The 23,463-nt window shown below is 45.5% G+C and overlaps 1 protein-coding gene across 2 annotated transcripts; it reads right to left on the bottom strand.

Moving 5' to 3' along the window:
- Window positions 1–1,232: 1,232 nt before the first annotated feature.
- On the bottom strand, window positions 1,233–10,111 carry LOC135905487 (neprilysin-1-like). Of its 2 annotated transcripts, none has more exons than XM_070536230.1 (4): window positions 9,624–10,111; window positions 6,426–7,931; window positions 5,832–6,094; window positions 1,233–1,676 (listed from the first exon to the last, which is right to left on the bottom strand). In XM_070536230.1, the coding sequence occupies exons 1-4, from the start codon at window positions 10,017–10,019 to the stop codon at window positions 1,526–1,528; spliced, it is 2,316 nt and encodes a 771-aa protein (XP_070392331.1). In that variant the 5' UTR covers window positions 10,020–10,111; the 3' UTR covers window positions 1,233–1,525. The 2 variants fall into 2 exon arrangements, with proteins under 2 accessions (XP_070392331.1, XP_065292515.2); XM_065436443.2 differs by having other exon boundaries at window positions 1,534–2,169.
- Window positions 10,112–23,463: the final 13,352 nt, after the last annotated feature.

The raw sequence follows: 23,463 nt of genomic DNA, 5'->3' as shown, positions 1-23,463 counted from the left end.
AGCGTCATTGAGATTTTTCACTGGCCATCGCATATGTACAAGAATGTAAGCATGGTTCTTGAATGACAAAGTTTCATCAACATATTTGTCCTCAACTTGTCCAGTTCATTGCCTTTTAATTTTTCATATCAGTGGCATGCACTGCTTTCCTGGTTTCGGACTGATATAGTTCTAAAGTTCGTGTGATATTTTCTTTACTTAAATAGACAAAAATATGGATGCATTGATATCAGTTATTTTGGGCAATATTTTTGGCACATACGAGTATATTCTTTTATGAAAAAATACATATTTTATTGCTTTGACTGTGCGTAGCGTTCAAGAATTCGTTTGCAGCATCTTTGGCAATGACAATGCAGTTATTATTCATGGATTTGATCCCTTGACAAATTGTTTAAGAGGAAGCTTTAGCTCGGGCCCAATCCGACGCGGCCTATTCGAATACTTGTAAAACGCAGAAACCCTTTTCTTAGATAATCCTGCGAATCGCTTTTATTGAAATTCGTTGCATTCGAGAGAGAAAGTTAAATCCTAGTTCTGTTGGAAACAAAACTTCGATTTAGGGCCTGAATGTTGTTTAAAATATTTTGAAAAATTCGAAAGCTTGAAAATATAGGAGCACGACGTTTACAAACTAATAGCTATGCATGAATAACAGACATTGCGGTTCTGTAAACGGCATCTATTATAACAGTCAAAGCGGACAAGTTTGCTATATCAATTTGTATCTTACGTGAATTGGTGACGTTGTGTACAAGGGTTCTGCACAAGCCGTATTTCCACAATACTAATTTTTTTTTGAGATTCATGTGTAACATATCCATTTTGTCCGCTGTAGATGTACTATTAGATGCAATTCACAGAATTGTGATATCATTTTTCATTGTTGAGTCACGGAGTTTTAAACTTGATAGTTTCGTTTTCAGAAAATTTTCGATTTGGCCAATTTTTAATAAATAATTGACCACCTAAATAAAAAATTTGAAACCAGTAGTCACTAGAATTAAACTTTTGCTTTTAAATGCAACAACAAAATTTCTGGCTACGCCACTGGCCCCATATATATATATATATATATATATATATATATATATATATATATATATATATATATATATATATATATATATATATATATATATATATATATACACACCACATGGGGCCAGTGGCGTAGCCCCCCCCGAACAAAATTTCTGGCTACGCCACTGACGGTAGGTAAAGGCAAGCACCAACCTAGAAACGCGATATTATTGCACAATAGAACAAACTAAAGCGCTACATAAAACACAATATCAGAATTGTCTCTGGCGTAACACTTCACTATTTGAGTACTGTAGCCCCATGGCAAACACCCAACTGGGCTGGATATTGTCGGGAATGTGCGCTCACGAAGTTTTCGCGCATAGGAAAGCACGAAATAATGCCGCACTCAATTTCGCCCAACACCGAAGGTGAAAGCTCATTACAAAATTCAGCGAACATTTGCTTAAGGATCACAGTATCGCAGGCACGACTAAATTGCTTAGGAAAAAGGTACGGTGCCTCGCAGTAATGTAGAACGTTTGGCACGTGCCGACATCCTATTTTGTGTGCCACGGTCTCGTGCGGCTGGCACCGTGGCGAGAGCAGCACAGTCGGTTGCAGCGCCATACGTTCGGGCAGCGGAAGAGTCCCTGGAAGTGGAATGCAAACGTACCAACTGAGTAAGCGCGACGTTAGACGCTACAGCGTCGATTCGCGCATGCGGCTTTTGTAGCACCGCGAAAGCGTCACCAGAAGGAGCAGCGCGTGGTCGGGGTCATGGGTAGCCCCGGGGCACATTGGAAGGCGCTCTCGAACTGGGGCATGTGCATGAGTGGCACGTTGCACCTCGCCTCGGCTGGCGAAGGGCCGCTGTCGGGTTTCGGGTTCGCGCACAGCGTCGAGCAGAGACCCACGAAGAAGAGCTGCTCGGCGCTGAGCTCCTCGATGCCCGCGAGCCTTTCCTCCTGCTGGGCGCGGCTCGGACGACCCGAGCCCGGCGGCCCGAACGCCGCGGCGTAAAGGTGCGGCGCGGCGGCGAAGTCGCAGAACCAGTCCGAGTAGTGGCTGCTGAAGGTGTTGTCCGGGAACGCCGACGCTTCGCGATGGAAGCTTCGCAGGCACTGGACGCGTCGGTTGCGCTCCCTGCGTCCGTCGCTGTATCGTTTAGGGCAGTACGGCTTCCTCACTCCGGATTTGAGTGACGTTGTAGTCTGATTCATACAGCCCAAGTCGGGGAAATAAAATGTCAGAAAAACAACTAAGCTCCCTTAAGATCCCAACTTGCATCAAGCCTATTAGCATTATACGCTGGAAAGCCATGACAAATGCCTACAGGGAGAACAAGTCGCATAACTCCCTTACGGTTTGTGCTAAGTCACACAGCTGAGAAGTACAACGTGTGTATACAACTGCCAATTTGAATCATATCAATATAGTGAGCGGAATAACAGGATAATGTGCCGTAAACCGAATCACATTACGTCAGAAGGCCTTGCGCCAATGTACTTTTCTCCGTACTTATAGCTGAAAGGAAGTCTTCTACCGCTTTATCTAATTGTGCGATATGAAAATGCATATCGTACCTCGGTGCGTAGGTTCTCTGCATACAATTCTTCGACTGTCGCTGGTATAGCTCTGGCGAACTGCATGGTATAGCGTTGAAGATTTCGCTAACCACATGCGTCGAGATTTAGTCCTAATTTTGACGCGCTGACGTCTGTCTTGCTACGCACGATGGCCACAATGTATTTAGGGTCAAGCTAAATTGCACGTTGCTTCTGCCTTCTATGTTTTTATTGTGATATCAATTATATATGGACACTCTAGGCGAATTTCCGCCGTCGGCGTCACCGACGCCATGAGGTTCCGCATAATGTCCAAGTGCGATAACATCGCGGCCGTGCGCCGTATGCTGTCATCATCATCATCATCGTCATCATCATCATCACCATCATCATCATCAGCCTGGTTACGCCCACTGCAGGGCAAAGGCCTCTCCCATACTTCTCCAACAACCCCGGTCATGTACTAATTGTGGCCATGCCGTCCCTGCAAACTTCTTAATCTCATCCGCCCACCTAACTTTCTGCCGCCCCCTGCTACGCTTCCCTTCCCTTGGGATCCACTCCGTAACCCTTAATGACCATCGGTTATCTTCCCTCCTCATTACATGACCTGCCCATGCCCATTTCTTTTTCTTGATTTCAACTAAGATGTCATTAACCCAATCTGCTCTTTTCTTATCCCTTAACGTTACACCTATCATTCTTCTTTCCATAGCTCGTTGCGTCGTCCTCAATTTGAGTAGAACCCTTTTCGTAAGCCTCCAGGTTTCTGCCCCGTAGGTGAGTACTGGTAAGACACAGCTATTACATACTTTTCTCTTGAGGGATAATGGCAACCTGCTGTTCATGATCTGAGAATGCCTGCCAAACGCACCCCAGCCCATTCTTATTCTTCTGATTATTTCAGTCTCATGATCCGGATCCACAGTCACTACCTGTCCTAAGTAGATGTACACCCTTACTACTTCCAGTGCCTCGCTGCCTATTGTAAATTGCTGCTCTTTTCCGAGACTATTAAACATTACTTTAGTTTTCTGCAGATTAATTTTTAGACCCACTCTTCTGCTTTGCCTCTCCAGGTCAGTGAGCATGCATTGCAATTGGTCCCCTGAGTTACTAAGCAAGGCGATATCATCAGCGAATCGCAAGTTGCTAAGGTATTCTCCATTAACTTTTATCCCCAATTCTTCCCAATCCAGGTCTCTGAATACCTCCTGTAAACACGCTGTGAATAGCATTGGAGAGATCGTATCTCCCTGCCTGGCGCCTTTCTTTATTTGGATTTTGTTGCTTGCTTTATGGAGGACTACGGTGGCTGTGGAGGCGCTATAGATATCTTTCAGTATTTTTACATACGGCTCGTCCGCACCCTGATTCCGTAATGCCTCCATGACTGCTGAGGTTTCGACAGAATCAAACGCTTTCTCGTAATCAATGAAAGCTATATATAAGGGTTGGTTATATTCCGCACATTTCTCTATCACCTGATTGATAGTGTGAATATGATCTATTGTTGAGTAGCCTTTACGGAATCCTGCCTGGTCCTTTGCTTGACAGAAGTCTAAGGTGTTCCTGATTCTATTTGCGATTACCTTAGTAAACAGTTTGTAGGCAACGGACAGTAAGCTGATCGGTGTATAATTTTGCAAGTCTTTGGCGTCCCCTTTCTTATGGATTAGGATTATGTTAGCGTTCTTCCAAGATTCCGGTACGCTCGAGGTCATGAGGCATTGCGTATACAGGGTGGCCAGTTTCTCTAGAACAATCTGTCCACCATCCTTCAACAAATCTGCTGTTACCCGATCCTCCCCAGCTGCCTTCCCCCTTCGCATATCTCCCAAAGCTTTCTTTACTTCTTCGGGCGTTACCTTTGGGATTTCGAATTCCTCTAGACTATTTTCTCTTCCATTGTCGTCGTGGGTGCCACTGGCACTGTATAAATCTCTATAGAACTCCTCAGCCACTTGAACTATCTCATCCATATTAGTAATGATATTGCCGGCTTTGTCTCTTAACGCATACATCTGATTCTTGTCAATTCCTAGTTTCTTCTTCACTGTTTTTAGGCTTCCTCCGTTCCTGCGAGCATGTTCAATTCTATCCATATTATACTTCCTTATGTCAGCTGTCTTACGCTTGTTGATTAACTTCGAAAGCTCTGCCAGTACTATTCTAGCTGTAGGGTTAGAGGCTTTCATACATTGGCGTTTCTTGATCAGATCTTTCGTCTCCTGCGATAGTTTACTGGTATCCTGCCTAACGGAGTTACCACCGACTTCCATTGCACACTCCTTAATGATGCCCACAAGATTGTCGTTCATTGCTTCAACACTAAGGTTCTTCTTCCTGAGTTAAAGCCGAATACCTGTTCTGTAGCTTGATCTGGAATTCCTCTATTTTCCCTCTTACCGCTAACTCATTAATCGGCTTCTTATGTACCAGTTTCTTCCGTTCCCTCCTCAGGTCTAGGCTAATTCGAGTTCTTACCATCCTGTGGTCACTGCAGCGCACCTTGCCGAGCACGTCCACATCTTGTATGATGCCGGGGTTAGCGCAGAGTATGAGGTCTATTTCATTTCTAGTCTCGCCGTTCGGGCTCCTCCACGTCCACTTTCGGCTATCCCGCTTGCGGAAGAAGGTATTCATTATCCTCATATTATTCTGTTACGCAAACTCTACTAATAACTCTCCCCTGCTATTCCTAGTGCCTATGCCATATTCCCCCACTGCCTTGTCTCCAGCCTGCTTCTTGCCTACCTTGGCATTAAAGTCGCCCATTAGTATAGCGTATTTAGTTTTCACTTTACCCATCGCCGATTCCACGTCTTCGTAGAAGCTTTCGACTTCCTGGTCATCATGACTGGATATAGGGGCGTAGACCTGTACAATCTTCATTTTGTACCTCTTATTGAGTTTCACAACAAGACCTGCCACCCTCTCGTTAATGCTATAGAATTCCTGTATGTTACCAGCTATATTCTTATTAATCAGGAATCCGACTCCTAGTTCTCTTCTCTCCGCTAAGCCCCGGTAGCACAGGACGTGCCCGCTGTTTAGCACTGTATGTGCTTCTTTTGGCCTCCTAACTTCACTAAGCCCTGTTACATCCCATTTACTGCCTTCTAATTCCTCCAATAGCACTGCTATTGAACTGATCCCGACCAACCCTGGAGCCTCAACGTGCGCCTAAATCTAAGCGAAAGAGCGTTTTCTTTTCCTCAAGAACCAACGCCCACTTACTGATTTGACGGATGACTCCGTAAATTTGGGTCTCGCAAGTCCTCTTCCAGTAAGGGGAAGATGTCGCTTAGGGCGCGCATCATCTGGTGCACGAGGACGTATCCAAGGCCCGCGTACTGCAAGATGACAGGCAGTGTGTCTGCGTACAGGGGCATCTGCAGCAGCGCTGGCTGCAGCCGCACCGTGGCCGTGCCGCCGTGGAAGAAGGCGTTGCTCATGAGCAGCTCGTAGGAATGCAAGCTCGCCTTTGCCTCCAAGGACAACTGGATGCGGAGAACACAAGAACCGTACACATGAGACCCTCGAATCGGTCAGGGAAATGCATTCGCTGCCGCAAATGGAGTGCGTGGCTTTGTTGATGCGTGGCAGTGACACCGATATTAGCGCTAAGTGAAGGTGTTGGAAGACCAGTAGGAAGGCAGCGGCCTGCGGTATGTAGTTTATCGTCAATTTATAGTTGAGGACGCATGTATGACGTCTACAGTATACAGTGCACGTTGTGATCACATTCTGAGGCGCCCAGACTGGCACGATGTTATAAAACGGCATTTGTTAGTGGAGCTAGCATGAAATGAGGTGGGCAAGTATACGTACCGATTGGTAGGTAGTGGTTGCTCTTTTCCAAGCGCGAAATAGTGTTTCGTTTCCGTTGCTTTTTGACGGCTGGTCAACGCGCGGAATGTGAGGAACGGTTCCCTTGGCAAACCCGAAGGCGAGCGACAGGGTCGCTATCTTCGAGGACGCGATCTGCTTCGTCCGATTGTCCATCCACGAATTTTCGCTAAGGGCCAGAGAGACGCTGTTTCTAAACGTGTCAAAAAGCTCTCGCGATAACGCCGCTGCGCGGCTCAGTGGCGTGCTCCTGTAGAACGGCGCCACAAGTGCGCTGCTGGTCAACTTGTCCATCCTGTCCCAACACCACAGCAGCAGGTCAGTGCTCGCCATGCCGTGAAATTGCCTCAAACTGCCGCTGACGAGGCGACCCAGCTCTCTGGCCACCGCCCAGCCTATGGACGAATAGTATTTCTCCCTCTTGGCGTCTCTGGACAGCAAAATGGCCACCGCGGCGATAAGACCTTGGCTGGAGATTAATGCGATGTCCCCTGTGGAGACGTTGGGAGCGGAAGGCCCCAGGCTACGGTGAACCGCGCTTCTCCAACGCTCGGGATCCGTTTCTATTTTCTTCTGATTGGAGCCGTCACCGGCGAGCTCACGTTCGGGCGTGTAGTCGGTCAGAAATTTCTCGATCTCCGGCTCTGTCTCTAAGACGTCCTGAACTGCGCGGTCGAATCCCTCGGCGTTGCTGGTCCCAAACTCCCTGGCGTAGGCGGTCACGAAGGCTACGTGCTGTTCCGCAGCTTCCAGGACAGCTCGTTCCTTGGACCACCGCTGGAGCGCTGCGCTGTGGCGCACGTGAAACGTGAACCTGTGGCGAGGCGTGTCGGCGAGAATCACTCGCAGCGAGAACCAGACGTCAACGTTCCAGTTGAGAGTCCAGTCAACAAGCATTTCCAGAAGGTCCCGCGTTGGCGGGGTGGACGCTGAAGCGTTCGGCCACTTAAGGCCCCGCTGATCCATAAGTTCTAGAAGTTCGGCCACGCCGTCGGAAGAGACGCTTCGAAGACTGTTCCCGGAGACGCAGGAGCGGAACAGTGACGTTGCGAGCAGCGTCATTTCGCCGACCCGCCCGAGAGCCATCGCGTCGCCGTCGATCCAGCTGCGTAGCACGTGCGTCTTGAGACGCTCGCTCGTCATGGACGGGATGCCACCGGACGAGTCGCTCCACGAGTCGCAGACGTAGCGGTAGAAGTTGTAGCATGGATTGGCCTTGGTGGAGAGGGAATGCTGCAGGCGCCTCGAATACTCCGTGCAGGCGCTTGTCCGACACACGCTGTTGTTCGGCGACACGTTCTTCTGTGCGCGATGCGCGTTGTCTTCCACGGGTAGGAAGTTTCTCGAGAGCACTACGACGAAAAGCAGCAGAGCGACGCCGATGATGATGATCTGCGTCGTGGTTTCGCTCCTATGATTAGTAGTCGGTACAGAAGCACCGCTGTCCGCGTCGCCGATGGGACAGTGGCTGCCTTCGCCTGAGAGTCCCTGCGATTGATAAAAGCACCATTATTTGTGAGGTCAAAGCCAAAGAGACAAGCGAGATCAATACAACATACAGAATGGGAGCTCTTTAAAGCTATTAGTGAACAGCTTTAATTGTTATAATTTGTCGTACTATATCGGCATGACCCTTTCGTCGTATGTGAACATAAATATATAGCCGCCCTGGTTGCTCAGTGGCTATGGTGTTGGGCTGCTGAGCACGAGGTCGCAGGATCGAATCCCAGCCGTGGCGGCCGCATTTCTACGGGGGCGAAATTCGAAAACATCCGTGTACTTAGATTTAGGTGCACGTTAAAGAACCCCAGGTGGTCGAAATTTCGGGAGTCCTCCACTACGGCGTGCCTCATAATCAGAAAGTGGTTTTGGCACGTAAAACCCCATAATTTTTTAAACATAAATATAACCATGCGACGTGCTTTACAAGTAGGTTCCTGCACTTTTGGATAAAGCAAATAGAACTGGCGGAAAGAAACCTATATATATCCGTAAACCTCGAAATATTGGGAGAGATTTACGCACACGTGACATCTATTTTCTATTTTCTTCTACAGAACACTATAGAAAAAACCGCGCAATCCGACTTTCTTTTTTCCGTAACAGAAAACGTAACGTAACAGAAAAAAAAATATATATAAATCGGACACACATGTCCTGCCTTCAGTTACGGTCATGCTTCTGAGACGCATATCTCGCCCTCTCGAGTCGCTTCGCGGTTGCTCACGCCGGCCGTACAGAGAACACTGAAGAATCGCCAAGTCAGGGCCGCGATTTTATAAAGAGATGCCGTTCGCTCGATTTTATGTCAGTCTTATCTATCGTTCATGGCCGGCTGATCTCATTGATAATGTGGGCATCGCGTTGCTCTAACCACTTCTGCGCCGTTTTTTACGGGCACCGTCAAACTGGACAATATGTTGATAAAAACGGTCTGCAAGAAACGCGAGTTGTCAGCTGACTATATCGAAGCAACAATTGGTAAGAAACACGGTGTCCTAAATAACTTGTTGCTTCGGTGTAACTGAACAGTCTACAACCGTGCAGGATCATATTGGATCAACTGTAGCTCAATCACTGACGTTACTAAGCCATGCACAACACTTTGTTCACGGATTGTGTTGACCAGGGCCGGCTATAAGGAGGAGGCCGACCCCCTCATATCACCTCCCCACCCCCACCATGAAGTTCCAAGTGTAGTGCCCTTCTGTAGTCCCGACGAAAATTTAGAATCATGCTTTGCAAGCAAAGCGCAAAAAGTTCTGGCGCCGCCTCTGGTGTTGGCCAAAAACGTTGCCCATGCAACAGTAACCTAAGTGCATCCGATATGCGCGCCTAATATTTCATGAGACCCGCCGCGGTTGCTCAGTGGCTATGGTGTTAGGCTGCTGAGCACAAGGTCGCGGGATCGAATCCCGGCCACGGCGGCCGCATTTCGACGCGGGCGAAATGCGAAAACACCCGTGTACTTAGATTTAGGTGCACGTTAAAGAACCCCAGGTGGTGGGAATTTCCGGAGTCCTCCACTACGGCGTGCCTCATAATCAGAAAGTGGTTTTGGCACGTAAAACCCCAGAATTTAATTTTTTTAAATATTTCACGAGCTAATGTCTCAACATTGTCGCTCCTGAGTAGCAGAACTTATATACGACCGAATCTTATTTATACGCATTGCGTTACCTCTCCTTCAGGGTCTCTGGATGCGACGCATCCCGGCTCAGCGACCGGAGAGGGTGATGCCGAGTCGTCGGCGCCTGCGATGCTCTTCTTATCCTTGTCCGCCGCGGTAGTCAGCTGTCCAGCACGTTCGTCGCGCTCTGCAGGTTCTCGGAGGCCCGCGTGTTGGGCGGCGGTCCCGTCTGGTACGCCTTCCCTAGGCGTCGACGTCTCGACCGTAAGAACCTCAGCGTGGTGGGTCTTCTCGTGACTGGCAGCTCCCTGGTCGCACTCCTCTTCCTCCCGTGTCCCGGCGCCGGATGGCGTCATCGGCGAAGCTGGGGATGCAGAAGCGGTTATCTCTCGTTCCCGCACGCCGGCTTTCTTGCCAGCGCCCTTGTGCTTGCGCTTCCTCGCCATTTGGAACACTGCACGAGATCCTGCTTTTGTTTAACCTATTTCTCGAGGTCGACGTGACAGCTCTCCGAGACCAAGCGACACGGCGGTTCGAATTCTTCTTCCTCTTCTTCACTCTCGCCAGCCGCCCCACCCGATTCGTTTCATTTTCCTTCAGTGATGGCGCATACCCACTGTGGGAGATTAACCCAGATTCGAACGGTTTTAGGAAAGAAGTTTGGGCATTACTAAAATGAACAGAAACTTTGGGAAGAAATGAATTAAAGACAGCGCACGAAGAACGTATCATGAAAATCACCTCGAGAGAAGTAAAAAAAATTTTCCACGCTCCACAAGAATCCCTTTGACAGTGTGCAAGATAGGAGGCTTCCATAGAAATAACGGAACAATTAATACCAATTTGTTCGTACCGTTTAAAGAACCCCAGGTGGTCAAAATTTCCGGAGTCCTCCACTACGGCGTGCCTCATAATCAGAAAGTGGTTTTGGCACGTAAAACCCCAAATATTATTATTATTATTGTTCGTACCGTGATTCCAAAATGCCTTTTTTTCCGTAAAAAAGAAGAAAAAAACAAAAACAACGGCGACAGAATAACCGAAGTGATCGATCGCCTCATTTTCACACATTCGGCACTGAGGGAATGGCGTCAGACCGGGGTGTGGCGCAATGTATTGCATTGTACTTTTATCGCCCCGCGGATGCAGCCCTGTGACGATAAAAGTTCAATGCACGTATTCGACAATGCAATCGGGTAAAAGAACTTGTTCCTATTCCCCTCATCCCGCTCATCCTATTCTAGAAATAGTTGGTACTCCATTGCTTCAGAGTATTGTTTCAACATACTTTATCTTACATTTTCTCTTTCGTGGGAAAAAGGGTTTTCTGAGAATGTTACCTTCTTTCACGAATGAAGTTGTGTTCATCAGTGCAACGTCTTCGTTTCTTCTACGCTCCGCTATATCCACGAATTAAACGCTTGAATTTGATGCATGGTGAATGCTGGGTGCTTGCTCCTTCTCAGTACTGTCTGTTAGAAGCAGTAGCAACCAAATAATAGTGTTGACTTTCTACAGTCTGGCGAATCATATTTTTGTGTGTACGCGCGAGCAATTGATTTGGCTTCTGGCCACGCAGATGGGCCTGGCTTTAAACACGACGCTCTCCGTAGCCCATCGAGAGCAAACGGAACTCTCGTGTCACGGCCACGCGATGCATCGAGTGGCCGTGCTCGCGTGTACCCTCCGCTTCTTTGATTGAACGGGTAATTATTGAGTGCTTTATCGATTCGTCACATATCAAACGTATACACCTAGGTTATGAGGGATGCCTTGGAAAAACTAACGCGATCAAAATCCTGTCTCAATACTAGGAATAACCGCCTCGAGCTAACTTTTAAATAACCGAAAAGTAGGCATAAAGGTGATCGACCCGCTATGCTTGCTAGGAATCTTTTCTGGCCCCGAGCACTGTGGCCTGGAACATGGTTGAAGGAGATTAGGTTACCCTATAAATCGCTATTAAAGATAAGGCTGGCATGCAGGCCTGCGAAAAGATGCGGTTATGTTAAAGATTTTTTCGGAGCCTTACGAGAAGCATACGACCAGAAAGACATGAGTGTATCTTTTGCTTGTATTGCGGGTGTCGGGGCGAGTCATTGTTTCAATGAGATTACGCGGGTCGATTTGCGTCTTTCTTTAAAAAAGTTCAAGCACTCAATACAAGCAGTGGAATAAATCGCGAATATGTTCGAAAATTGGCGCGTTATGCTTGCTATGTGAAGGTGTAGTCGGGAGCGGGAGGTGGAGCCACCACAGCGTCAGGTCAGGCCGTTGGCGGTGGCTGCGTCGATGCGAATGAATCCTTGCGTCTCGCAAGTTCTTACATTGTTCTTACATTCTTACAAGAACCAATATTCTGCTTGCAGATGGCCTCATGGAAGTGGTCAGCTCCTACCAAGCAGCATTACCCTAAAACTAACCGATAGCAACACACTGGTCGCTTGGCTGACACTTATTTTAGAACTAAACAACTTCGAATTTGAAGGTCAGCGCTATGTCCAAGTTAGTGGAACACTCAATGGTTACGCGGATTGGCCCCAGCAACGCCAATATATTTATGGGTGAGCTAGAAAATAAATTTTTGCTAACACGGGTGCTAAAACCTTTGTTTTACAAGCGTTACATATATACACGATGCTTTTTTTTTATTTGGTCGCATGGTGAACAGGAGCTGCTTTCCTTCATTTCTAATTTTAACAATGCCCATCCATCGATATAACTTTCTCATACGTATTCAGCATCTACTATTAACTTCCTTGATGTTTGCGTTTTAGTGCTAAATGATAAACTATCTACTGCCCTATACAAAATGCCAACAGATCAATTTCAGTGTTTGTATTTCGATAGTAACCACGTTAAACATTGCAAGACTAGCATTCCTTATAGTCAGGCCTTAGGTTTCAAAAACATCTGCTCAGAACAATCCGGGTTTCGAAAAAATTACGGAGCCCTAAAGAACGCTTTAGTCAAACAAAGGTATCCACCACAACTAATTAACGACGCAATATATAAAACGCGCAGAAGTGAGTGACCGTAGGACGCTTGTGTCCACTGCGAAGAAACCGACTCCCACAGCCCAGACAAATCTTGTCCCAACCCATTCTGCGTCAGTCCTGCGTGTTTCAGATGTACTAAAGAAGCGCCAAAATATCCTAATGCAAAGTGAACGTCTCAAGGACATCTTCGCTGAACCGCCTAAAGTATTATACCGTAAAGCCACAAATATTTCAGATATACTATCATCATCATCTAAGAATGACTGCCCTGACGCCATCGGAAGCCATCCTTCCCGAAAATCGCGATGTAAAGTGTGCCCCTACATGCGTACATCGCAGCAGTTGACTAGTACGGCTTCAAACTTTCGTTTAAATATCACAGGTGACTTCAGCTGCGATACTACAAACGTAATATATATGCTTGAATGTACACTGTGCACAAAAAAAAAAACAGTACATTGGACAAACAGAAGGGCCTTTTAGCTTGCGCTTTAACAATCCCAAACATCACGCCAACACGTTGCCCAACCTGCCCATCTCAAAACACGTGCACCTCCTTACCACTCATTTGATAAGATGAAAGTCACGTTGCTTGAATCGGGATTTCGTTCAAATTATGATAGAGAAGACGGTGAATCCTGTCTTATCTATAAGTTTGATATCGTCGCGTCTGGTTTGAATGAAAGCGTGGGAAAATTGAGTTGCTTGCCTACATAGCCCGTCACATTTTCCCTAGTTTCCCTTCTTTTTTTTTTACAAGTAAGTCACGATTTTTCCTTTTTACTAGCACGTCACTATTTTTTGTTTTCGTTTTTATTTTTATTTTTTCTCTTGTTGTTATTGATTGGTGACATAGCACCCATTTGGTGACGTTTTCTCCTGTCACCTGACAATTGCCTTTCGAATTTCATATTCTGTGCGTATCTCCAAATGATGTGTTTGCAAACGCCATCTGTTTAGATATCTATGAGCTGTTCACGACCGACACGCATTCTGTTGGTGCATTTTCTTCGTTTTTAATGTAAACATATCTTCATCCGATTGATATGCACATGTATATAAACTGTACTTATGCTACACATTGTGTTCTGATGAAGGTCGGAGCCCGGCCGGAACGTCAATAAATCGCTTCATACGCGCGTATACTTCACTGTGTATATTTGTCCGATTCAACAAATGCTTTTTTCTGATATATATATATATATATATATATATATATATATATATATATATATATATATATATATATATATATATATATATATATGTATATATGTGTGTGTGTGTGTGTGTGTGTGTGTGTGTGCGCGCTTATCTGCACTATTTGGTAGATGGCTTACTAGAAAAAAAAACGAAAAAAAATGGTGCGAAGACAAGCCACAAAGGTGAAGGAACGACTCAATGAAGCACTTCGTTATGTCGTTCCTTCATCTTGCACTCCAGACCAAGGTATCTGCCACACAACGATAATCGTCATCTGCCTTGCTTGCGTTTCCTTTCTTGAAAACGCCGCGCCCGATACTTTCCTGTCGGCACTGCTATGTCATGCTGATAACGCGCATGCCGTTGGTTACTGGGAACTACCGGGCTCGCAGCGTTAAAGAAAGGAAATGCGGACAAGACAGATGACGTTTATTGTTGTTTGGCAAGATACGACCTAAAGGGTGTAATATTGTTTTACAGTGTGTGCCCGTCATCGCGCTGGTTTTCTTAGTAAGATAAGCTTGTATTTGACACTTCGTGGCCATCATCAGTGTCATAGTGACGATAACGAGGAATGTTCGAGACAATGCGCAAAAGACATTGCTGTATGCTTGTGCGAATATTGGAAACTTTCGAATAACGAATTGAATATCGTCCTATTCGATCAGTCCTCGAAGGGAATAATCACTTTTCCGAAATTCCAATATTTTCGAAAAAACGTTTTTTGAATACTTGACGTCGTTGGCTGTGCACGATCAGACATTAAATTGAAGCAGAAGTGCAATAAATTTAATCTCATCTACAGTGGACAGAAGTACTAGCTAGAGCAGGCTGCGTCGCTCATAGAGCCAGACTTTTCCGCCTCAGCTACGATCACTCGCAATGGAATACTGTTTATGCATACCATTCGACAGCGGGAATTTCTTGTTATTGTGCATAGATGCAGCACCTGTGCCTACTCATCGAATTAAATATGAGTACGTTTCATCGCCCCCAGTCGCGGCGGCCTCGTTTCGACTGGGCCACAATGCAAGACCGCTCGTGCGTTTCGATTTAGGTACGCGTTAAAGAACCCCAGGTGACCAAAACTAAACCGAAGTTCCCCACTACGGAGTGCTTCATATTATTATTATTATTATTATTATTATTATTATTTGTTTTGAACACATATACCCAATTAATAGGAAAGGGAAAGCGAGGAGCAGGCTTGCAACTGCCACCGGAAGGGGCACAACGCCTACGCCTGCCTTACTCTTCAGAAGGGAGGTGACAGCAACACAGAAATGGAAGATAGGAAGGAGGGGAGGAAAGAGGGGAGGAAAGAGGAGAGGAAGAGCAACAGGACAAATCTAAAGAATAAAGTAGAACAAACTGTACAAATCACACACAGTAGGCCCGGTCACTGAAGGCCACGCTACTACAGAATGTTGAATAGAATAGTTTCGACGCTACAAACATGAACCTAAGTTAGTTAACTCTATAGAAAAGTAAGTAGAGCGCGATGAGCCTGATCACGTTTAGTCGCACAATCACTGGGGTACAAACATTCGTCGAGTGTCGTACACCGCAGGCCAAGGAGATGATAGTCTCTCACTAGCGACATGCGCTGCGCACTGAAAGCGGGACACTCAAATATAAGGTGCTGATGTGTCTCGCAGCAGCCACAAGACGTACGCGATGGACTTGCCACACGTCCTTGTCCGTATAAACGTTCGTGCACGTTCACGCAGCCAACCCTCAGCTTGAGCAGTTGTGCTCTAGCGCGACGAGGCAAGCCTCGACCGCGCACACGGGGCGGGAACGTTCAATTTGCGACGCGCTGGTCTGGATGCTGCTTGAGTAGGTGGCGACGAATCAGCAGACGAGCGTCATCAAGCTTGGACAAAATTTCTGGGCAGTCACAGTTGTTATGAGCGCAGGTTGAAGCGAGTCGATCAGCCTCTTCATTTCCGGTGATTCCTACGTGTGAAGGTATCCATTGAGCAATCAGAGATACCCCACGTGATGAAATTTGGCTCGCAGAGTCAGTAATGCTGCGCAAAAGTGGACAATCAATCTCGCTGCGTTGTAACCTGCTAAGGGCAGCACGGGAGTCCGTAAAGATGGCAACCTTCGATGCAGTTAACTCCTCTTGCACGTATTTCAGTGCAACATTAATCGCTGCTAGCTCCGCAGTTGTTGACGAAGTTTGATGAGGCATTTCAAAGATATGCCGTAGTTGAGTCGAAGGGCAGAAAAAAAAGTTGCAGATGCGCCTTGACTATCGCTGTGTACAGATGCATCTGTGAATAATTGAAGATAATCTGGAAACCTTTCGAACATGTGAGACTGAGTCAATTGTAATGTTGCCGAAACAGGCATATCAGACTTTTTGTGTATATCAGGGATTGTGAGGTAAATGGGAAATTTGTGTTTCGTAAAATCTTTTGGAAGCGGAAGCGTAACAGAAGCGGCATGTCCAGAAATGTCAATGATATTCATAAATGGTGGAATAATGGTGGCGCTAGTCTGGATGCTGCTTGAGTAGGTGGCGACGAATCAGCAGACGAGCGTCATCAAGCTTGCACAGAATTTCTGGGCAGTGACAGTTGTTACGAGCGCAAGTTGAAGCCAGTCGATCGGCTTCAACTTGCCACCATTTTTCCTACGCGAGATAGCGGACGGTGAGTGAGGAGATCAAGGAGCGATTGACTATTCGATGGCGGGGCAGACGCTCAATATGATATAGAGCTCTCTGGTCTGCTTGCAGCCTCAGGGGTCATAACGTGGTTTTAACACGTTCAACCACACAATTCCAATTTAAATTATTTATCACTGCGACATACTTCATATAATGGTGGGACAATCTGCCGCGATCATTCGAACCAGTGATGAAATCCATTGTTACGCCCTGTCATCGCCGCAGACAACATGCACATTTGATTTGATCACGAAAGTGTGCGCAGATATCATATGGCCCCCAAGGCTGCCTTGCTAAACTTTATAAGATAATGCATGACCGCCTACTGTCTAAAGAGCCCCGATCGAGTTTGCGAACAAACTACTTAGTTGTTCCTCATGCTACTTTAGCAAAGCATGTTTTATAATGGTCAATCTAAGGACAGAAGAGAAGTCGTTTAATGACTGGAAAATGAAGAGAGGTTGGCCGGATAATGGAGCATCTGGCCTGCTACTCTACGTAAGGGAAGGGGAAGAGGGGAAGAAAAAGGGTCACAATGGGGGATGATACCAATTGTGTAATGTGTTCTTCACCTCGTTCCTCCCATTATCAATGACGGAAGCTTTCATATGTTGTGAACACCAGTGCGAGATAAAATGTTTGATATTAATGGTGACGAAGCTGCTCATCATTCGCTAACCTTTCGACAAATATTCGATATTGCATTAGACCTCAGAAACTGCTTAACTATATTCTAGAAACTACTTATTTACAAACTATATTCGCACCACCCCTAGACGTTAGAAAGTGAGCTGATTACAAATGCGAACTGTCATTCAAGAGGTCTGGAAAATTGTGCTAAATTTATAGAGGAGAACGAAATGTCAGACGTACGCTATATATTTGAATCGACACTGGTTGCTCCGCGTAAAGGAATGTTGTAGCGGCGGGACCGAGAAGTAAAGGGCGGAAACAAGAACGTGTGTGCTTGGAACGGCACTACATCGGCTGGCTGTTGACTTAAACCGGTTGGAGCGTTTCGACCCACATCGTCGCTATAGAGTAAGGTGCCGCTGGCTGCTCATACAGACCGGGGCTGCTTCCAAACCAATCAGTCGTTCGCCTCCAAAAGGTGAAATTCGCGTTCATCTAATTATGAAGTTCGCTGTACTCAATATACCAACAAAGCCTCTAGCTTATCACGGTTCACTGGGTTTTTTGTTCGACGTGAGTAGGCTGAGCCACTCGTAATCACTGCGAAGGGCACTTTCGTCCCGTATCTCGGAGGGGAAGCTATTGTGGAGTTTAAGTGCAGGGCTAACAAACTATACCAATAATCTACTCAACTGACACAGGCAGATTATGTTTCTGTAACAACAAACAAATCTTTTTTTTTCTTATGTTGCGTCACGAATCTGGGATTTTGGCATAGCCGGCTCTGACGTGACCTACCTTCCCATGCTTCTACTGCTAAGTAAATAAATAAATAAATAAATAAATAAATAAATAAATAAATAAATAAATAAATAAATAAATAAAACAACTTGCGCAAAGCAGAGCTCTGGCTCTTCATAAAATGAAGGCGGCAACGTCGCCTTCAGATTTTGAAAGCAGCTTTTTGTTTTCTCCATAGTTCGTTAGTTCTGGATAATTTAGGAAATAATTTGTGTTGGAATAATAATAATAATAATAATAATAATAATAATAATAATAATAATAATAATAATAATAATAATAATAATAATAATAATAATAATAATAATAATAATGCGAGAACATCACTAATAATGCGGTTCGATTATCAAAAAAAGAAACGATCCAGGAGAGGACGCTTGGCGCTCCTGGAATGGGTTTTGTACTAGATGACTCACATATATTTTTTTTCTTGCCGGAAGGTGACAGTTGAACACAGAAGCCCGTAACACAATGTCACCACTTTAGGTTGCTGGTTATCTCGCAATTTATTTCGTAGCAACTTAACGTTCAGAATATTAGGTTACGCCGTGAGTTAGTTAGTATCGAAATATTTTTGCCGCTCATCGTGGTGTTGAACATTGCATAGCTGGCTGCAGATAAAATTTCGCCCAACAGTGTTTAATTACAGCATACGAACTCTCAAGGCGCGTAGACCGTCTCATCCTTTGCACTTACACGTTACAGGAGAAAGCACAGTGGCGCGCGGTATTTGTTGTCATGATCGAATATTTCGACATACTTTTCTCTTCCGTACATGGCGCAGGTTTACACAAAGATGGATACTTGAAGTTATGGACAGTGACTGAACGATGACAACGTTTCGACAAGGGGACTCATCGTTCGACAGGTCCCCTTGGCGAAAACTTGTCTCCAGCCCGAGTCTTCTGCTTTATTTGATGTAATAGCAGCACTGATACTTTCTCATGATGTAAAAATCCATATGTAAGGGTTGGTTATCCATAGTGTGAATGTGGTCTATTGTTGAGTAGCCTTTATGAAATCCTGCCTGGTCTTTTGGTTGACAGAAGTCTAAGGTGTTCCTGATTCTATTTGCGATTACCTTAGTAAATAGTTTCTAGGCAACGGACTGTAAGCTGATCGGTCTATAATTTTTTAAGTCTTTGTCGTCACCTTTCTTATAGATTAAGATTATGTTGGCGTTCTTCCCCCAAGATTACGGTACGTTCGAGGTCATGAGGCATTGCGAATACAGGGTGGTTAGTTTTTCTAGAAGAACCTGCCGACCATCCTTCAACAAATCTGCTGTAACGTGATCCTCCCCAGCTGCCTTTCCCCTTTGTATAGCTCCCAAGGCATTCCTTACACACACACACACACACACACACACACACACACACACACACACACACACACACACACACACACACACACACATATATATATATATATATATATATATATATATATATATATATATATATATATATATATATATATATATATATATATATATATACAAGTTACTAACTATTGGTGGTGGTGTTTCGACAGGCGGAATTAACGTGACAGTCTGGGACTTTGCCTGAGCGCCTGTTCTTGTGTGTCACGAAAACGTGTCGCTAGAAATAAAGCGTGAGACCCCCTTGCGCACTGTATATCCGCGGCACTTCCGGAAAATAACGCGGCTTTGCGCATGCGTGAGGAAGCCATTTCGATTCTCACGTTATCAAGCAGCTTTTCAGAGTATGTCAACAACGTTGCGCCTGCTGGCCTGAGTGTGCAAAAAGCGGGAGACGCGAATCACTTCATGGACCATCCTAACGACAGCCCTCAATGTACCTCAAGGTTCGCACCTTGAGATACAATACGCACTTGGACTGTGGACCAGTGCCGCCTGTGCGACCCGCGCTACCAAGGCGCTCCTGACTTTTCTGACAGACACTGGCCTCAAGGAGGGATACTTCAGTATTGCATGTCGTTTTATGCGTGTCTTATGCGAGTGTTAAGTGTCCTGTGGGCTGAGTGCATCATTCCATTTATCGTCGCATTCAACTGGAGTTGCATTCTAGGCGTGCCAAGTCTCTCCAGTTTTCATAAAAGATCCCTCTCTCCCTCTCATGTGGCGCTTCCAGCACTTCTGTGTTGAGAGGAAGGGGCTACGAGTTACAAGAACTACGAGAGTAGCTAGAAGAGGAAGAGGCTGCAACTATATATGTATACTCTCTCACAGAGTATCTCAGGCACTCGCGAACGCACTCGAATTTATTTCCCTTCCACTCGAGTGCTCAAGACAGTTCATTTCACGGCAGCAGAAGCATAACATTAATCGATCCATCCACGCAAGCAGGACGCGCTCAACGTGAAAAGCGTACTCGACAGAATATTTATGCTTTCATTTCACGCGGATGTAAACCTGGCGCCACTTTTCCATGGCGTCTCAGGCGCTTAGCAGAACTCCGATATGGTGATAAGATCGATTTATTACCTGAAGTAAAAAGCATATATATATATATATATATATATATATATATATATATATATATATATATATGTGTGTGTGTGTGTGTATATATACGCGCATTAGGCGGAAGATCGAAAATGCCAATTATCTCTTTTAAGAGTGAAAAAAAAATGAAGAGATGAAGGCTGGCACTTCCAACGTCGTGCACTCCAGGATGCCTGTCTATCGTCGTTGCTATGGCGCACTCACACATGCGTCAACGGACCCTCTTGCGCAAGCGCTCTGCCGCTTCAACTCTCGCTCGTTCTCAGATGAATTCACGCATAAGGAATTGTATCCTCGCTCGTTTACGCTCGCTTGACTTTTACTTTATGCAGTCGGGACTATCCTAGGAACCGTGACGTCCCACGGGATGCGTGGGCTTCACGAAATTGAAGTCACCGAAGCCGCTCAATACAACAAAGGTTTAACGAGGAAAACCACGACGCTTGCTGAGAAACTTTAGATAACCTTTTGTAACTTATGGTGGTCTTTCTATCATTAAAAAAAAAAGAAAAAAAAGACGAACACGACCGTTCATAGCGTACATAAAAGAAGAGGGGACTTCTTGCGAAACGCTTCTTTTAGCGTTATATATACACCTATAGACGTTGTTGACTCTGATGGCTCGCTATCCAGCTGCCGAAAACAGTGACAAAAGCTACGGATTTACCACGTAACGTTGATTGTAGGCAAAAGGCTCAGAGCTGTCGTCGCTGTTTTTGCCAGCGCGATCCAATACGTAACTGTCACCGTCGCCTTGTGTTATATGTGGCAGGAACGCCTCCCGATCCTGTTGTGTTGTAACACCTTTTCTTTACGGCTGGTAGAATGTTTTTCCCGTGTAAACCTCCTTCGTCCTTTTCGCCTCGTCCTGTTCGTGTTACCCACATCGTCGCGGCGTGTACACCTGCACACATGACACAGCTGCACGACAACGTCAACTGTTAGCAGCTTATCGGTGATAGTGTTACCGTGTATACAGCCGAAGCCTCAGTGCAATGTGCAGGCATTCACCGTATAGGCGGACAAGAAGATGTGCTCAGGCGAAATGCAGGGACTGAGTATAGACATTGTGTACAGGATGGTGAGAACCCTACAGAGGTGTTCGGCGAAATACTAAATCACTCAATTATTCACCAATGTTGCGATGAATTTTGGAAGAACGTTTTACTGTAAGCTTGCGTATTATCTATGAAGACTCTAGCATAAACTACCGATTGCATTCGCAAACCATCACGGGCCTTTAGGGTTCCGCTCTCAGCCGGTGCTGTTCTTGGTGAACGCCTTCTAGAGTTCGCCGCATAGAACTGCTTGATTTGCTAAAGCGAAGTTTTCTTTGCGTGCATAATTTTGCATGGACGTTTACATTTGTTTTGCTCGTATTCGGGCTCGAATTTCGGAATAGCTTGTGAACGGTGTAACGCATGCATAAATGTAAACGTTGCATAACATTTAAGTTGCGCCCTGCGCGAAGCATAAACAAATATCGCGTGAGATTACACGTTGTACAGGGTGAAAATAAAGAGAACAGCACGCATCGCAATTAGTTGTATAGCATTCATTTAACACCGCTTCACGTCACATAGATTCCAACATGTGCGTTGCATGTGCCCTTAATTGTTTACCACTGTATATATCGTAATTGTTACCCAGAACCTGGAGTAGCATGTCAGGCGAACAGCCATTGAACATCATTGAAGCTACGCGTCTCTCTCTCTCTCTCTCTCTCTCTCTCTCTCTGAACCTGAATAATCTTGCTTCTCTCCGTTTCTGGCTCATCCGTGCTAAACACGACTCCTAATTGAAGCTGATGCCTTGGTTCCCAACATCCAACATCACTGGCAAGTGGAATATTCTGCCGGAATCGGCACAGTGGAGGCGAGGCTCAATCCACTGCCGTCGATAATGTGGATAAGAAAAATCGATACCAACACCTTAGCTGAAGATATGCTTCGGTGGAAGGTTTTCGGTGCCGCATTTGGAAAAACAAAATAACCTTTCACATGCGCTAGGACTCTGGGCGGTGCAGATATCCCTTGCTAATGCTGTATGGATTAGCGTGTTTATGGCGATGCTTCTTTTAAAATTTATTTAGGTCTAGAATCATGGGAAGGTATGCTAGGTTGGAGCTGTGGGTGCACGAATTCTGTGGTTCACATTGAGCGGATCGCTGGCGGGCGAGGAACTGCCTATAAAGACGCTTCATTAAAGATAAACACACGGTGAACACAATAGCTGTTTCGGATGTTAAACAACTTCAACAACAACGACGACGACGACAACAACGACGACGACGACAACAACAACAACAACAACAACAACAACAACAACAACAACAACAACAACAACAACAACAACAACAACAACAACAACAACAACAACAACAACAGGCTCAAAGCGGGTTGCGGGAGCACCTATCGAGAGAGAATGCACTTTAATAACTCGGATGGCTTAGTTGCCTAAGCATATGAGTGAAGTTCGATGGTGGGGATCATAAAATAAAACAAAGAAATTTAATAGAAGGAACGCGTTATGCAAAGTGCGCAAAAGATCAGCGCACACTTGCTGCAGAAAATGTTTTGACTGGCACAACGAAGATATTAATAATCATTCGCGCTCCTTCTCGCGCACGAAAGCAACGTTGATCACGTTTGTTGAATGCATGTTCAAAGTCCTTGCTTTATGGCAGGTAATCACGGCTAATTACCTCCCCTTGAAATTAATCTGTCAATGGCCGAGGAATCGAGATTTTCAATATAAGACTGTAGCCGAGAAACACGCGAAGCAATTAATTCTGACATGCTAACTTTCCAGCATCTATTCTTTGTGCGATGGCGGTAAGCCACTGAAGGCGAATAAGGAAGAAGGAGAAGAGGAAGAGAAAAAAAAAAGGAACCTAACGACGTGCTTACAATCTGTATCCCCCTTAATTTCCACTAAAGAACCACTAGAACGAAATCGTGTCGGAAACACTTCGTTCCGCGATGTCGCTCAGCATTGAAATTAAGGACTACAACATTTTTATTTGACACTTTAGGCATTAAGCGATAAAGCTCGAACTTCGAACATTTAATTATTGAGTTAGAAAA

This window comes from Dermacentor albipictus, chromosome 1 (assembly GCF_038994185.2).
Source record: "Dermacentor albipictus isolate Rhodes 1998 colony chromosome 1, USDA_Dalb.pri_finalv2, whole genome shotgun sequence".
NCBI lineage: Eukaryota > Metazoa > Arthropoda > Arachnida > Ixodida > Ixodidae > Dermacentor > Dermacentor albipictus.
The sequence above is the reverse complement of the archived record's forward strand: the minus strand, read 5'-3'. Positions and strand labels throughout refer to the sequence as shown.

Coding starts and splice junctions, on each gene's coding strand:
- LOC135905487 (XM_065436443.2), bottom strand. CDS start 10,019: ATGGCGAGGAAGCGCAAGCACAAGGGCGCTGGCAAGAAAGCCGGCGTG. Junction 7,932..9,623: donor CCAGAGACCCTGAAGGAGAG/GTAACGCAATGC, acceptor TATCAATCGCAG/GGACTCTCAGGCGAAGGCAG. Junction 6,095..6,425: donor CAACCACTACCTACCAATCG/GTACGTATACTT, acceptor CTCCGCATCCAG/TTGTCCTTGGAGGCAAAGGC.